We start from the raw sequence: 16,796 nt of genomic DNA, 5'->3' as shown, positions 1-16,796 counted from the left end.
TGCACTGAATTGCACCTTGGTCAATTAGACTTTTAGCAGAAACCTTAACCTGAGCCGTTCCTTGTGCCAGTCACTGTTTGAGATTCAAAGATATCCTGGGTTTATTTGAAAGCATGCCGGGTTGTCTGATAAAGTCCTTTATGTGAGAGGAGTATGTGGGAAAATCCACTTGACAAAGGATTTTAAACGTACTCTGTTTAGATTTGGAGAGTTCTGGTTTTGCTTAAGAAGCTGGTCATGTGGTCTATCAGAACCAGAGAAGGCATTTGACCGCAAATAACACCTTGAATTCCAGAGGGGAATGGAGATCTTGAATAATAATCATGCCCACCATGACCAGAGCAGGAGACATAACACCTATTATGCCCAGCGACCTTGTGAATGGTTTTAGTGGTGAGCTTCTGAATTCAGGTGATGCAGATTCCTAGAAACAAGGAAGAAACTTCTTTCTGGTGGAGCCAAAGTCTTGTGTAAATTTGGCTTAATAGGAGAAATGAAAAATCAAATGGTAGCATTTTTCCCTATTAAAGAAAAAAACTGTTTGAGGGACATGATGGAGTTAATGAAGCCAGTGCTCACATGTTTATGCTGAGATATCCACTTGTCTTATCTTTATTGTGGGAGCCAATCCCTTCATTCTCAGAGGTACTTGATCCATTGACCCGCGGGAGAGGCCTAGAGTTTTCTAGTTCTGTCTGCAGAAGAATGAAGCCTCTACTTGGGACCCTTTACCTCTTGGGGATCCTGGTCCTTGGAGGGCTGGGATATGATAGGTGAGTGGGAAGTGGGAAGAGGGACTGACTATTGTGATTTATGGTCTAAATGGAAACTTTTTTTCAAGATAAATGCAGCTGGATTCTCCCTACCCCAACACACCACCATAAGATGAAAATAATAAAGAACACTGAACTTTCATCATTAAACATTATTCTAATAATCTTTGAATAAATGAATAAATATCTAATAAACATTTCATAGCACAATGTATGCTAAATGCCAATAGAAATATCATGTTTTGTGGTTTAGAAAAGGGAATTAGAGTAAAAATTCTATGTCCCTCATTTATATAGTTTCTCATTAGTAAATTACATTATTGTAATTAATTAAAAAATGCTTAAAATGTCTAAAACTACCAAATAATTTCACCAAGAGATGATTACTGTTAATATTTCTGAATAGCTTTCTAGCTATTTATGTATTTATAATACTATTATGAAATTTTTTCTGTTAAATTGTATGATAAAAATTTTCCTATGACACTTACAATTCATTGAAAACATATTATAATTGACAGTAGCATTCCATCCTTGTTACCTTTTAGAATATTTATTTGAGTTCTACTTTGTTATTTTCACAAATAATACCATTATAAGCATCCAGCTATAGCAATATATTTTTTTTTGCAAAACTTTGAATATTTTCTTAATATAAGTTATAAAAATTGTAATTACTGGGTCAGGAGCTGAGAAAAATGTAAGAATCTTGCTGCACATTGCCAAAGTGCCTTCTAGAAAAGTTGAATCAGTCTACACTTCCAGCAATGGTATGATAGTGCTTTGTAAGGGTTTGCCAATTTGATAATTAAAAATACCACATATGACCTATTTTACATTTTGTTGATTTAATGAAGTTAAATATTTTGTCTTGTTTATTACTCATTTTATTAGTTTATAAATTGTGCTTTTGTGCACATTTTTGTGTGTTTTCTTATTCACAATGAATCATAACTTCTGTAAATATATATTTTTAAACTTTGTGTGTGTAGTATAGTTTTCATATAAATTATTATTTCTCTTGTTCATACATATCCCAGTATTTTGTTCATTTGGTATACCTCATCAAAGATTGTGTAGTTATAAAGTGTTTCCTTTTTTCTTTCAGGATTAAAATAATCTTGAACTAAACTTACTCTCACAGAACAAGTTTTTTTTTGCTAAGACCATCTCTCTGACCTCAACTTAGCCCTTAGCTTCATAGACAGTTTTATTTCAGATATAGAGAGTCCAGGATTTTTTGTGATGTCAAAATCTATTTGAACACTGCCTTCTTATTTTTTCCATCAGTTTACTTAGTTTCATACAGAGACTGCATTTATCTTTCCTTCTAAGATTATTTCTTTACTAGAGGCCCAATGCACAAAATTCATGCAAGGGGCTTGGCCCTCACAGCCCCAGCTTCATGCAGAAAGTCGTTTGGAAGGTGGTTTGGCTATCCAGTCTAATTAGAATATTATGCTTTTATTATTATTATAGATAATTTATAGGCAAAGACTCTTACAGTTTTTATAAGTCTTTGACAGAAAAAAAAATCATATTTCTTAAACATATTAAGACCCTTAAAACTTACACATTTGTTGACCTAGTATGCCTGCTTCTGCAAATCTGGACTGAAAAATAAACAACAGTATGGAAAGAATTTATGCACTGGGATATAGCCTCACTTATAATATAAACTAGAGTCCCACTGCATGAAATTGGTGCACGGATAGGGTCCCTACGCCAGGCTGGCAATCAGAGCCAATCAGGGCCATCTGGCTGCTGGTCAGGGCCTTCTTTCATTCCAACTAACCACTGGTGGTCAGCGCACATTATAGCAAGCAATTGGTTTCCCAGTCGAACTCCTGTTGGGACAATTTGCATATTAGGTTTTTATATATATAGATATCTTATTAAATATTATAATATTTGGAAACATCGTAAATATTGTCATATATAAGAATGAAATATTCATCCTTTAGAATCATATCAAATAAAAAAGTAATATGCAAATTGGCCATCACTCCAACACATAAGATGGCCTCCCCCATGTGCACACAAAATGACTGCCACAATATGACCAGCAGGGGAGGGCAGTTGGGAGGAACCAGGCTTGCAAGGGAAGGCAGTTGTGGGTGATCAGGTCTGCAGGGGAGGACAGTTGGGAGGGACCAGGCCTGCAGGGGAGAGCAATTGGGGGTGATCAGGCCTGCAGGAAAGGGCAGTTAGGGGCAATCAGGCAGGCAGGCAGGTGAGTGGTTGGGAGCCAGCAGTCCTGGATTGTGAGAGAGATTTCCCAGATTGGAGAGGGTGCAGGCTGAGCTGAGGGATACACACACACACACACACACACACACACACACACACACACACTCATGCATGAATTTTGTGTGCTGGGCCTGTAGTAATGATTATGAAAAAATTTAATAGCATAGGAAAATGCATGCTTTTTGCTAAAGGAAGGATGCAGAGTATAAAATGTAATGAAATACTTAGAAAAATATAAGAAAAAATATGCACCAAAATGGTAGGTAGTTATCTTTGTTGGGGATGTTTTTCCTTTCCCTGAACTATTCTTTATTTTTCAAATATTCTACAAGGAAAATGCAGTAAAGCATTTACTTAAAATAATTATTGTCAAGCTCAGGTTAAATTATGGAATTGTTTGAGCTCAGGCAGGGGACTCAGAGAGGACAGTTCCAATAAATAGCTCCTTATGACTACACTTGAGGAAAACATTTCAAATCTGATATCCTTACCCTAATGGGCTGTTATGAATCATATTCATTCCTATTTGTTAATATAAAATAATGTCCATTTTTATACATCTCTTACCAACTCAAAATATAGATTAGCTGACATTTTTAAACTCTTTATTCACTAGGCCTGGTGTAATGATGGTCAACAAAATCTACAATTAGCAAAGATCATGAGCTTTGTAATCTTTCTTTAAGATTATCTCATATATATCACATTCTTCCGATAAAAGTATGCATCTGTAGAAATCATTGGGACTTAGGAAATATAAACCAAATGCCTTGAAAATGCTCATTCTCTTAGACCTATTAATTCTTCTTGGAATGTAGCTCAAAGAAATAATCAGAAGAGAGCAAAATGACTTATAAAAAAAGTCATTAAGTCCAGCATTACTTACACTAGCAGAAAAAAAAAGGAAACTAGCTTTACTATCCAGCACAGATGATAATATTTAAATAAATAATGCTATGCAATATATCCTTACAATTAAATATTAGTCATTAAATATGTTTATAAAGAGTTTTCATGGGTTGGAGGTAATGTCTCTGGTAGAATACAGAATACAAAGAAGTGAATAAAAAATTAAATATAGATATAATCTGTATTGTGTTTAAGAAAAAAAAATATTCACAGATAAAAGACTTACTGGAAATATGTCGAAATATCAACAGTGTTTAACAGAGATAGGACTATTGAAGATTATTTTTTTCTCTTTTCTATTTCTCTCCTTTTTTCTTCTATATGTTAATTTTGTAAGCAGGGAAAAAACAGTTTGAAAATACTTTGCTAGTAAAAGACTTATGAGACTATTCCTTACTAAGTATGTAAAATACAAAATTTGCCTCAATACTCATTAATAGTGGTTTTTTTTTGCTTCTTTATACATTCCAGTCAAAATTTAATCAGACATTCTTTGATCTTCAATATTTATTAATAATGTACCCCAAAGGATCAGTTTCTCTTAGACATTTATTAATTCTTATTCAAAAAGAATACACAAAGTATGATAATCTTTTCATTTGATAGGTGAGATAAGACTAGTGATAATTTGGGGGATTAGCTAGCTTTTTCCTTTCCTCTCTACATGTATTATGCATCATCCAAGAAACTGCATAGAAATGGTGAACTGCCTGCTCTACAAAACAGTTCAGACATTGCCTGACATAAGTATTTGGATTTGTGCGGTTAAAGTATTTTGTTTCATGTAAAAGTGATAAGCACTTTTAATATCAGAACTATTCACTTAAATTCCAGACAGTTTACTTTTCTGCATATTTCATGGACCCAGTCATTCAATGTCAGGCTTAGGAAACAACAAACTCACATATTTAGCAGACCTTTGCCGGGGGAGCCAAATATTGGTGTTTGTGCATGTCCAATACCTTTCATTTGTCCCTTCTATATAGTTGCCAGGGAATGCTAGCCCCATTGAAACAGGAATTCACCAGGGACCAGCCCTGCTCTCCTACCACAGAGAGGACAGCTGTGATAGAGAAACACCCGAACATTTGCTGAACTATATGAAGGAAGAAACAGGTTGCTTTGACAGTGACCCACCTCCCACCCCTCCCCAACTCAACACTGTAGTGAAAGCATTGTCAATGATGTTATTTCCCCGGAGGACATGACAGGCAGGACAACTAGTGCCAGGAGCGAGGAAGGGGAGGGTGGAAAAGATATCCTTCTCGTTTGCTTCATTCACTCTCCTCTCCCCATTCCAAAAAAAAAAACAACACACTACAATTATTTTTTAGGGGCCTGATCATGCAAATACCATATACCATTTTGCTCTCTTCCTAGTTCAAATCACAGATAACACAATTTTAAAAAATAGACTAATAAATGTTTCATGCCTATTTTTTAGGATATAATAAAAGTATAAGTCAGCCCATGTAACAAAATCTTTAGAAAAAAAGAAAGAAGAAAAAAAAAACCACAAAACAACACCAGGAACCTGGGATCATAGTGTTTACATGAAGGAGATAAATGGCTTTTATCCACCAGATGTTGTGCAATGCTTTCTACTATCTTTTCCACCCATCCTAATACCCCAGTTTCTTCTCTGATTTCGGTCTGCCTTTCTTCCCTTTGCAGGTCCCAAGCACAACACAGACAAGAGGTTGTGGACAAGACAGCAACTTCATGGAGCAACGTGGAGACCTATCCCTATAACAGATACCACCCCATGGGGGAGGTGAGTAAGGACACCTGGCAGGGGCTGGTGGTGGGCACAACCTACTTTAGGATGGGTGAGGATGGTTCACTGTTCATATCCATTGACTAGAGAGGCTCAAAATATGAGATGGAGATTTGCCTGGGCATTGTGGTCAAGGAATTCTCAAAGATTACGTGCTCTCCCCCCGCCCCCCCCCCCGCCCCTGCCCCCGACATCTCCAAAACACACACACACACACACACACACACACACACACACACATACCAACTATCACCATTGAAACTATAGATCCTGGTACTCTGAAAGAAAAAGGCAAATCAACAGCAAAAAGAAAAAGGAAGAAAAGAACATACCCACTAGTTTTTTTTAGTGTGAACATGGACCAGAATGAACTCTTATTCTTGCCTATTAATTCTTAGCCACTTTAAGCAGGGCAAGGCAATGTGTATATGGGTGTGGGATTTGGGGTGGAGAAGCCTTCTGACTTGTGATTAGTTGAAAATGTGATATTTCTTGTAGGATGCAAGAGGCAGACTCAGCAGTTCTTTAGGGAAGAAAACATTAAAAAAATATTTGTATTGCTACTAAGATAAATTTGGTGATTTCCAAAACTAGTTACAGTAAAACATTAGCTACTATACATTCAATAATGTGGGGGGTGGGGGGAGGGAAGGGGGAGTATGTGTGACATTATGCAAAACTTTTTTGAAGTATACACTTTAAAAAACAGAATTGTGGGATAAAAGGATATGCACATCTAAATTTTTATATAAATATACAAGTTGCCCTTCAAACAGGCTTTACCACTATTTTCTCAATATTTGGGAATATGTTAATATTTTCCAGACATTCTTTTCAGATAGTACAAGAAAGACTTTAAAGTATGGGAGGTATCCTATCACATCCTGATGACTGTTTAATGTTTTATGCTTGTGAACTCCAGTCACTTTTATAGAACCCCGAGTTATTGACTGACAAGGCAAAAATGTAAGACCCTTCTTTTCTAAGCATGGTGTAAAACTTGTAATTAAATTAATGTCCATTCAGGTGTGCCCAGTCTAATCTAAATGATTAAATTGAGCTTGATTAGAAACTTCTGTTGGTATATTCTATGAAGGGCTTACCCAGCTCTTCTCTAAACTTGGATCAGGGGACATTAGCAAAGGATATTGCTGAGATCCATAAAGACTGAAGAAAATTCCACAAAATAAGCCTGACCTTAAATTTCCCCGCATGATTGAGTGTCACATGGAAGCTAAGTCTCCTGGCCTTTTGAAGGATGTGTTATTGTTACAATATTCCTGAAGTTCTCAGTAACTTCTTTGTAAAGTTCAATAGAGTATCTTAAGACTTATGGCAGAGCAGTACTTTAAAGAATATGGGAGAGGGTAGGTACTAATTTATTGGTTTCATATTTTAGCTTGCTTAGCACACAGCTGTTGGAATGTAGAGCAAAGAGTACAGAATGTGGTATCTTACTGAAAGAAGCCGTTATCTTAATTAGAGGTGAGCAAACCGTCTTCTGACTGATAGCTCCAATCCTCCCGGCTGTTTCAGATCTATCAGTGGATGAACCTGATAAGGGAGAAGTACACGGAAGTGGTGACACAGCATTTCCTGGGAATGACCTATGAGGCTCGGCCCATGTATTATTTGAAGGTGAGTGAGAAGGCTGAGAATGAGGAAGAGGGGTTTGCCTCACTGAGGAAGAGGGGTTTCTCCCACCGAATCCAGGAATATCTGTTTACTATTCAAGCAGCTCTGGTCGAAATGTAGATAAGGTCAAAGGAGGCAATGCAGAAAGATGGCCTTTTCCACCCCACACTGGACTTTTAAAATTCAAAACTCTAAAGGCATTGATTATCGGGTTGGAATCGAGTTCTAGGGTAAAGAGAATTTGCAAATAGTAAGGCCCAGAAATAGAAGAAGAGCTCAGTCCTTTGATGCGTCCACGCTAGGCCTCCCTCATTCCCACTAAGACTGAGGAACTTAGAATCCTCGGTCATGGAGCTGGGCAGGGCCTTAGACATTTTGGCTGAGGCCTGGCTTTGTGAGGGCCCGGGTACTTCCATGCTTGCACAGAGGTGGGAGAGAATGGACTCTGTAAGGGAAAATCCCACTCATCCGTCAGCCAGAGCCCATTCACCTTCCATGTGTATCTTGAGTTTTTAAAATATATAGTGTTCTTTCAAAAAATATTTAACAATCATAGAAAATCTTTAATTTGGTTCTTTCATTTTATAATGGAGGAAACCAAAACCCAGAGAGGTGAAGTAACTTGTGCAAGGTCACACAGCCAGAAAATAGCATAGCCAGGGAGAGAACCCAATCTCCAGCCTCCTTATCTGGCTTTTGGTGGGGGACCTGAGGACTCAGCGTGGTTCTAAGCACAGCAGACAAGGTCACAGACAGGCGAGCAAGAGTTGCTGAGGAAGTCACAGTGTGTGTATCTCTGCCAGCATGCTTGAAACCACACAGTGGAGTAAGAAAGGGAATAAAAACCTGATAATTTTGCACGGTGGCTTACAATCCTAAGTGACTGTTTGGTAATAGAGCACGGGTGTTCCCTCTAGATCAGCCAACCATCCAGTAACCACAAGAAGATCATCTGGATGGACTGTGGAATTCACGCCCGGGAATGGATTGCCCCTGCTTTTTGCCAATGGTTTGTGAGAGAAGTAAGTGTCTTTACCTTCCCCACAAAATACCTGTCATGTCTTGGCTATGTAGAAAGCCTGCTTCATTCACATGTTGGCATGGCAACTCTCTACTGAGCTACTCCTTCTCCCCAAGGGAAATGGAATTAATAAGTATCTGCCTTGAAAAGTGAGGTATTCTGATTTCTTTGCAGTACACTCAAAATTATTTTTATTGGAAGACAAGCATATCTAAATGCAGAAGAAACGATGTCTTGGAAGTCAGAGATGACTGAACCATGGTTCTGCCTTTTCAAATAGTCTTGGGCAAATTTTCTAACACTAGAACTCCTACTTTTTCACCCGTGAAAGAGACATAAAATGACTATTTCAGGGATCTGTTGTGTGGATTAAGAGAGTAGTATATGAAAAATACCTAGCACAATTAAATTTTGTTTATTACCTATACCCCACCCTTGAAGGGAATAAAGAACCTTTAAAAATAATATAGATAGAGTAGCATTGATCAGACCATCAAACCTCAGAGGGAAGGTAAGGGAGGATGAGGATAAGGGGGAGAGATCAACCAAAACACTTGTATGCATGTATATAAGTCTAACCAATGGACACAGACACCAGGGACTGAAGCATCCCAGGTTTGATTCCGGTCAAGGGCACATGCCTGGGTTGTGGGCTCAATCAGCAGGAGGCAGCTGATCAATGATTTCCCTCTCATCATTGATGCTTCTATCTCTGTCTTCCTCTCCCTTCCTCTCTGAAATCAATAAAAATATGTTTAAAAAAAGAAAATACCAGTTCTCAGGCTCCATCTCAGACATAGTGACTTCGGAATGGGGGAGTAGGAAGGGGTAGAGCCAGGAAATCTGTGTTGTAACAAGTTCTCCAGGCGATTATGATGCACTACTGGTGTTTGAGAATCACCACCATAACCAAGAGGCTACTGAGGCAGATTGGAGAGTAGAGGTTGTAGTCATCTCTTATGATTACATTAAAATCACTTTAAAGATTAAAAGAGAAAAGACCTCTTCCTAGGATGTTTCCAAATGTTTCTTACATCTCCAGATCCTACAAAACTATCAAGACAACTCAAGGATAAGAAGGCTCCTGAAGAAGCTGGACTTCTACATACTTCCAGTGCTTAACATAGATGGCTATATCTACAGCTGGACAACTGTGAGTACATTGAGTTTGGTCCTGGGAAGAGTTCATAAACTAGATATTGACTCAGGTTCATTTTTCTGATCTCAGTCATTGCAGTTATAAAAGGTTTTGTGGTCATGCAAAGAAACAAATGCTGTTTGAGATAAAACTCAACAATATTTAAGCCAACAATCTAAGGTCAACACTGAAGAAGTGGAAGTCCAACACATTTTGTTTTATTTTGTTTTGACATATTTCCAGTTTTTCAGCCAGACAAATTTTCTCTAACTCCATCGCCTTGAAGTTTGTGAATTGCCTGCCACTTGATTGGGTTTATCCTATATAATAAAAGTCTAAGTGGTACCATCCATGACATCATCTCAAGATGGCCGCCACAAGATAGCTGCCACGAGATGGCCTGCAGGCGAGGGCAGTTGGGGGCAAACAGGCCAGCAGGGGAGGGCAATTGGGGGTGATCAGGCTTGCAGGGGAGGGCAGTTGGGGATAATTGGGCTGGCAGGGAGGACAGTTCAGGGTGATCAGGCTGCAGGGGAGTAGTTAGGGTGTGATCAGGCTGGCAGGCAGAAGCGGTTAGGGGCAATCCAGCAGGCAGGCAGGAGAGTGGTTAAGAGACAGCAGTCCCGGATTGTAAAAGAAATGTCCAACTACAGGTTTAGGCTTGATCCCACAGGGATCTCAGATTGGAGAGTGTGCAGGCTGGGCTGAAGGACACGTGCACGAATTTCATGCCCCAGGCCCCTAATATTGGTATAAAATTCCTACATCACCTTGTTTCCACCTCTAGGAGCATGAGGGACACAATGATGTGTAAATACTAACTGAGCCTTCATTTTTTTATTGTGATCATTCACATTGGGGGCAAACTTTCCATAAAGCTTTTCATTTAGTAGACAAATTCCTCATAATAATGCTTCTAACGCATGTTTATTCCACAAATAAGAGCCCCTGTTTCTAGAGACTATTCATTCCTGCCCAGCCTCCTGCACTCACTATCCCCAAGGTCCCTTATGGGACCCCCATATCTGCAATAGCCTTTCGCCCAGTATGGGAACGAAGCCCTTCCCTCTGAGCTTGTTTGGCGAAACGTGTCTCATCAGTCTTCTGCTTCCAAAGCTGTGCAGAGACCAACTCTGATACATCTGGAACAGCCTTGCTCCATCTGCCGAGCTATTTCCCTTTCATCCTGTATCACTTGGACCTAAAAAAAATGATTCTCTGATCACATCCACCAAGCACTGCTAATCTGCTCGTGAGGAAAATGCTAAACAACTCCCTCCAATTTGGAGTTTTACAATATTCCTGCTATTGGGGGTTGGTAGCCTAACTGTAAGACTAAACATTACACGTGCAAGCTTCATCATGTTAAAGGCAAGTTCTCCCAGACAATCCTAGGAATGATTTTTCCTATTTGAGGACCACCCATCATTACTAACACTGTGATTGATGAGACCTTAGAATGACAACATCCCTATGTTCCTCTGTACAGGATCGACTTTGGAGGAAATCCCGTTCATCCCATAATAATGGCACATGTTTTGGGACAGATCTCAATCGAAATTTCAATGTATCCTGGTGTAGTAAGTATATGTTCAGTAGATAAATTGACGAAGAAAAAATGGAGAAGCCATGAAAGAGGTGAATTACTAGAGATATAACTTTTGGAAAGAAACATCTAAGCTTGCTGGGATTCCTGTTCTGTGTATTCCCTCTAAACTTTAGAGTGTAAAGGGATGATATTAGAAAGCAGCAACATTCAAGTACAGGACTGTCTTCTAGGGAGGTTGGCTAACCAAGGGTAAGGAAGACCTAGACCAGTGTCACTATGTTTGAAACCCGTTGCTTCATTTCAAAAATATATGTATTATCATAAAGAGAAGAAATAGCAGAGAACAAACCTTGCAGTTTATTTTACAGCAGGAGGGCAAACATAAGCAAGGAAAACATTTTCTTCTCCTGAAGCCATATTCAGGTTTCTGAATCTCAACATGCCCAGTGAATAGGAAGGAAATAATGAGGTAGGAATGGTTAAGAGCAGTCCGGAATAAAAAAAAAAAAAATGATAAGAGTTAAAATTCAGACTTAGTGACTGTGTAATCTTGGAAAAATTGCTTCATTTCCCTGTTTGAGTTTCCTCTTATTTAAATGTGGCCCATAGTAATACCATCCTATCTGAAGATTGTTGTGAGGATTAAATGAGATGCCACATAGGATTCGCAAAATAGCTCTAAGCAGACTCCAAGCAGTAGGACAGTGAGGGAGAAACTTAGGCCAACAAGACTATGTCAGAGTCTGACCTTAGGAACCTGAGAACTGGTTTTCAACCATGTGTTCCATGATCCAGCACAAGTTTAAGTTCATGATGACCGAAAATGCCCTTCCATCTTACATCTTCCTTCCCAGGCCACGTGAGCATGGGGTTGAGTTATACATCCAAATGTCAGCCCTTCTGCCTTTCTGAGTTCCTCCTTGAATAATGATGATCCAAGTTGACTCATTTAACCGGAACTAACTGAGACGAGCAAGATCAAGCCCCGAGTCCACCCTCAGGTGCCCTGAGTAAGGATGAGTCCTCACCCTTTGTGGGCTTTAAACAGATCACGATGCCTTTCTTCCTTGTGGTTCCCTGTATATTCCAGGTATTGGCGCATCTAAGAACTGCGCAGATTTAACGTTCTGTGGGACAGAGCCAGTGTCTGAACCTGAAACGAAGGCTGTTTCCAGCTTGATAGAGAGCAAGAAAAAGGACATTCTCTGCTTCCTGACCATACACTCACATGGGCAGCTCATTCTCCTGCCTTATGGCTACACCCAAAACAAACCCAGTAACTACGGAGAACTGGTAAGACCTGAGCACCCGAGGTGTTAGCGGAGAAACCACAGTAGAGCTCCTGCTTTTCTTTCCCTGATTTCCGTATCCTAGATTTTTGGCTCCAGCCCTGCCTGTTCTCTCTGTTCTTTCTTATTTTATCTCTCCTGTTTTTTACACCTCGCTAGCCGCCTGCTGGGAAGGCTTCGGGTTAAATGCCGCTCTACTTTCATTAATTAACTACCTGTTTCACAAAATGTCGAGTTGGGAGACATCTTAGGTATTCGTCTCTAATATAAATGAGATGATTATGTTAATAATCTGCAGGAATGTGCTCTCATTGTTGCCAATTCTCTGGATGCTCCGTTCGGCAATTATGGCTTTTGAACCGTGCTTTAAAGAACTCGCCAGCTGTGAGTGGAATATGGTGCATCTGAAATAACATGGCTAAATACTATCTGCGCTCTTCTCTGCTAGACACAATGCTTTGTTTTCCTCTAAATGTGTGCCTCTAGTACTTGCCTAGGAGCATGGTAAGGGGAAGTGCCAGCGGAACCCAGGCGGGGGCAGGGAAAGTGAGCATCATTTTTAAGCAGTTATGTATTCACATTATTATGCAACTGATCTCTGAAACTTTTTCTCTTGCGTAACTGAAACTGAATACCCATTAAACAACAGTCCCTGACCTTTGGCCCCTGGAAATCACCATGCTTCTTTCTTTTTTGTGAGTTTGATTACTCTAGATACCTCATATCCATGGAATCATATATTATCAGTCTTTTTGTGACTGGTTTATTTCACTTCGCATGATGTTCATTCATGTTATATCATATATCAAAAGTTGCTTTCTTTTTAAGGCTGAATCATATTATATTGTATGTATAGAACACATTTTCTTTGTCTACTTACCTATCAATGGACATCTGAATTGTTTTTACTTTTTGGCTATTTTGAAAAATGCTACTATGAACATAGGAGTACAATATCTCCTGAAATCTCACTTTCAGGCTTTTTGGGCATATAACCAGAAGTGAATGCAGCATATGGTAACTCTATTTTTATTTTTTTGGGGGGAACCATCAAACTGGTTTCCATAGCAGTGACACCATTTTCCATTCCCATCAACAGTGTGCAAGGGTTCCAAATTTTCCACATTCTGACCACCACTTGTTATTTTATGCTTTTCTTTTTTATTTTTTTAAACAAATTATCCGTTATCAATACATACCAGGATGGATGGGAACTAAGCTTACTCCATTCTTAACATCACAGAGGCCTGAGTGCCCAGGAGTTCTCTCACACATCCTGTCCCTCTCTCACTGGAGCATGGCCCATAAAACACCCTGGGCAGAAAAAAAAAAAAACCAAAAAAACCACGCTATAGAGCTTTGCTGAAGGGAGACTTTCCCCCAGGAGTCAAAAATATCTAGCAGTACTCCAATATCTTTCTTTCAATGTTTTCGGATAGTTGTACTACATGATCATTTTGCAAGATGTGGGAATAATGAACATTTGCCTTGGACTTTACAATTTACAAAGAGATTTTACAGCCATTCTCCCATCTGACCCTTAATACAATATAATAAGTTCACTTTTGAGATGTAGAATTGAGACATTGAGTTAGTTCTGATATCAGAGCTCCTATAGACAGTGAGTGGTGGAGACAGAGCTGGAACGCACGTCTTCAGTCTCCAGAGGTCACCATTCATCTGACTGCCTCACACTGGCTCAGAAGTGTCTACAACTTTTAGGAATTGTATCTCTTTAGATTCTTATTCCACTGTGTCCTATTTCTCCCTCACTTCTTGGCCCTAAAAGTTCCATCTCTTCATTTAAGAAGTCTGCAGAACAGGGATTTCAGATGAGAAGCCCAGAACCCTCCTTATTCTCTGATTTCTGTGAAATTTGTCATGGCTGTCTACTTTCTACTGAAAAGGATCTGTGACAAACACAAATGAACCACCAAAGACAGGCCATTGTAGATCTTTGATGGGACAGGCCTTGCACTAGCAGAGAAAAAAAGGCCCATTTTACCCCAGTATTTTTCTAGGGAATTTCAGTCCCTTCTTGGCTCAGCAAAACAGATACTACGTGGCCATTTTGCAAGGTTTGTGATGCTGATTGGCCATCTGGTTACAGTCCTTTGGCCATAGGCTAGAGGGGGCAAGTAGTTAAGAGGGCCTTATAACCCTGAGTTCACCAATCCTGGAAGGTAACTAATGCTAAGCTGGGGATTATGGACAACCTTTTAGTACTATGTGCAGAAATTAGTACACTGAGTTAATTCTGTACCTCTTACGGGTCTCAGGTGCTGAAGAGTTAGCATGAACATACATCTCAATAATTTTCAATAAAAAGATAGTATAAAAATTTTCCCACCTTTTCTCAACCTAACTGAAGCTATGGTTTTAGGTTCTTATGAGTAAGCTTTGATAAAGTGCACGCAGACACAGAATCAAGACAACTGTTCAAGGAAGGTTTCACTTCTATTATTTACAGCTACCGAGTCTGGTAATCAATCTCTATATATTTACAAAACAAAAAATGTGTAGAAATCACGATAAATATTATGCCTCATGATAGACAACTTGGCAATAGTTATGTAGAGGAAATATGACTATATATAGCCCTGTTCTAAACTGCTCTGAAATTAGAATAGCTATAAGAATTCTAATGTTTCAGGTGTTGACATTCTTTCCATTTGAACTCTTCCCATACCAATCTTGAATCCTATCTCAAACTCCATCCTCCCACACACATGCCATGGCCTTAATCAATCACCTTAGAAAACTATTGTCATAGTTTATTTCATAGGTAATACAACTGACATAAGATGATGGCACTGGCAATAAAACTTGGAAGTAACTATTTGAAAAAAAAAGAGTAAAAAATGATTTTACATGTGTTTGGAGGAACATGATAAGCCAGAAATATGAAAATCCCTCACTTATTGGGTTTGAATGTTGTTGAGTCTGAAGTACCAGCAGACTACTTAGGTATAGATGTCCAATCGGAAGTGAGAAAGATGGTCTGGAACTCTCAAGATGGATTTGGATAAAATACCAAACCCTCTGGATTTTTTATTTTATTTTTAACACCAGATATCTGTCTTTGCATTTCCCACCTCTAGATCCAAGTTGGACAGAAGGCAGCAAATGCACTCAAAGCAAAGCATGGAACTAATTATAGAGTTGGATCAAGTATAGATATTTTATGTGAGTATTTTTTTTTTTTTTTTTTTTTTTTTTGCTTCTTCAATAGTCTCTGAGGCACAAAAGAAGTCCGTGGACTTTGGGGAATGGGATGGACGGAAGAGGGAGAGAAAAGTTCCTCAACAGGAATTTCTACAAATAAAAATGACCCAAGATAAAAGGGAGTCTGTTCCAATCCAGAATTATATTCTCTAGGGATAAGGTGTGAACTCAAAGAAAAATTAATATGCTGGCTAAGACCAGAACTTCCCCTGGCTTCAGTTAAAAAGAACTGGCAGGGAGAAGACACAGGAGTTAGCAGGAAGGACGTTTTCCAGTGATGCTTGGTCAGTTGATTCAGTTCCCGGAGAACCCATCAGGCGAAGAAAACAGCAGGTGGGCCTAGAGAGAAGATCTAAAAAAGGAAAGAATTTAGTTGAAAGAAGTGTGCACTAGTTTTCTCCACTGCCACCCACCTCCTCCACCAAGGAGAGGACCACCTAGATAGTATTTGCATAATATTTTCCTGATGGTCAATTTGTTCCTATTCCTTTATATGTCAGTGTCCTCTTGTCTTAACATATTAGATGGTCCAATCTTTGATGTAGCTCAGAAACTTTAACCAAAACTTTGCTATGTGCGAGGCATAATCCTAGGTGCTGTGGAAGGGGGAGGAGGGAAATATAGGAGGTCAAATAAGATGTAATCACTGTCCTACAGGGGCTTAATGTCAAGGAGAGGGAGAAGACAGCTATCCATGACACCTCCACATGGAGTTGTTTGTTTTATTTTGATTGAACCTTTGTCCCAGAAAGGGCTTATAGAAATCTGTGCTTTCACTATACAATTTCTAACTCTGCCTTCATGTTTTCATTTGTAGATGCCACATCAGGGTCTTCAAGAGACTGGGCTCGAGACATTGGGATCCCCTTCTCATACACATTTGAGCTGAGAGACAATGGTACATACGGGTTTGTTCTGCCAGAAGCTCAGATTCAAGCCACCTGCGAGGAAACCATGGAGGCTGTGCTCTCCATCCTGGATGATGTGTATGAGAAATACTGGTACTCAAACAGTGCTGGAAAAGTGACATCGACCACTGCGGTGCTGAGCCTGCTGATGTCCTTCAGGTCTCTTTTCTAAGAACATCCCACCCAGGCCTGCTCAGTCCCAGTGACCTCATATGGCCAGAGAGGAACCAAATAATTTAACTAAAAATGCTTTCTATTTCAATAAAGATAAGTCATGTTTGAATTGTAATGTTTGGTTTGCTCATCACTAATTTTTTTCTTA

At 39.2% G+C, this 16,796-nt stretch overlaps 1 protein-coding gene across 1 annotated transcript; it reads left to right on the top strand.

Moving 5' to 3' along the window:
* Positions 1-639: 639 nt before the first annotated feature.
* Positions 640-16,695, top strand: CPO (carboxypeptidase O). The gene is made up of 9 exons (XM_036422084.2): positions 640-773; positions 5,607-5,706; positions 7,246-7,347; positions 8,262-8,366; positions 9,408-9,518; positions 10,993-11,083; positions 12,143-12,345; positions 15,443-15,527; positions 16,384-16,695. The coding sequence occupies exons 1-9, from the start codon at positions 706-708 to the stop codon at positions 16,644-16,646; spliced, it is 1,128 nt and encodes a 375-aa protein (XP_036277977.1). The 5' UTR covers positions 640-705; the 3' UTR covers positions 16,647-16,695.
* The last annotated feature ends 101 nt before the right edge of the window (positions 16,696-16,796 follow it).

The sequence above is a fragment of the Pipistrellus kuhlii genome, unplaced genomic scaffold, assembly GCF_014108245.1.
Source record: "Pipistrellus kuhlii isolate mPipKuh1 unplaced genomic scaffold, mPipKuh1.p scaffold_m20_p_7, whole genome shotgun sequence".
Classification (NCBI taxonomy): Eukaryota; Metazoa; Chordata; class Mammalia; order Chiroptera; family Vespertilionidae; genus Pipistrellus; species Pipistrellus kuhlii.
This window is presented reverse-complemented; position numbering and strand designations above follow the sequence as displayed.

Bases quoted from the DNA above. Each gene is read 5' to 3' on its own strand.
- CPO (XM_036422084.2), top strand. From the start codon at position 706: ATGAAGCCTCTACTTGGGACCCTTTACCTCTTGGGGATCCTGGTCCTT. The intron at 7,348-8,261 runs GTGAGTGAGAAG...TGTTCCCTCTAG, and splicing joins GGCCCATGTATTATTTGAAG to ATCAGCCAACCATCCAGTAA. The intron at 12,346-15,442 runs GTAAGACCTGAG...TCCCACCTCTAG, and splicing joins CCAGTAACTACGGAGAACTG to ATCCAAGTTGGACAGAAGGC.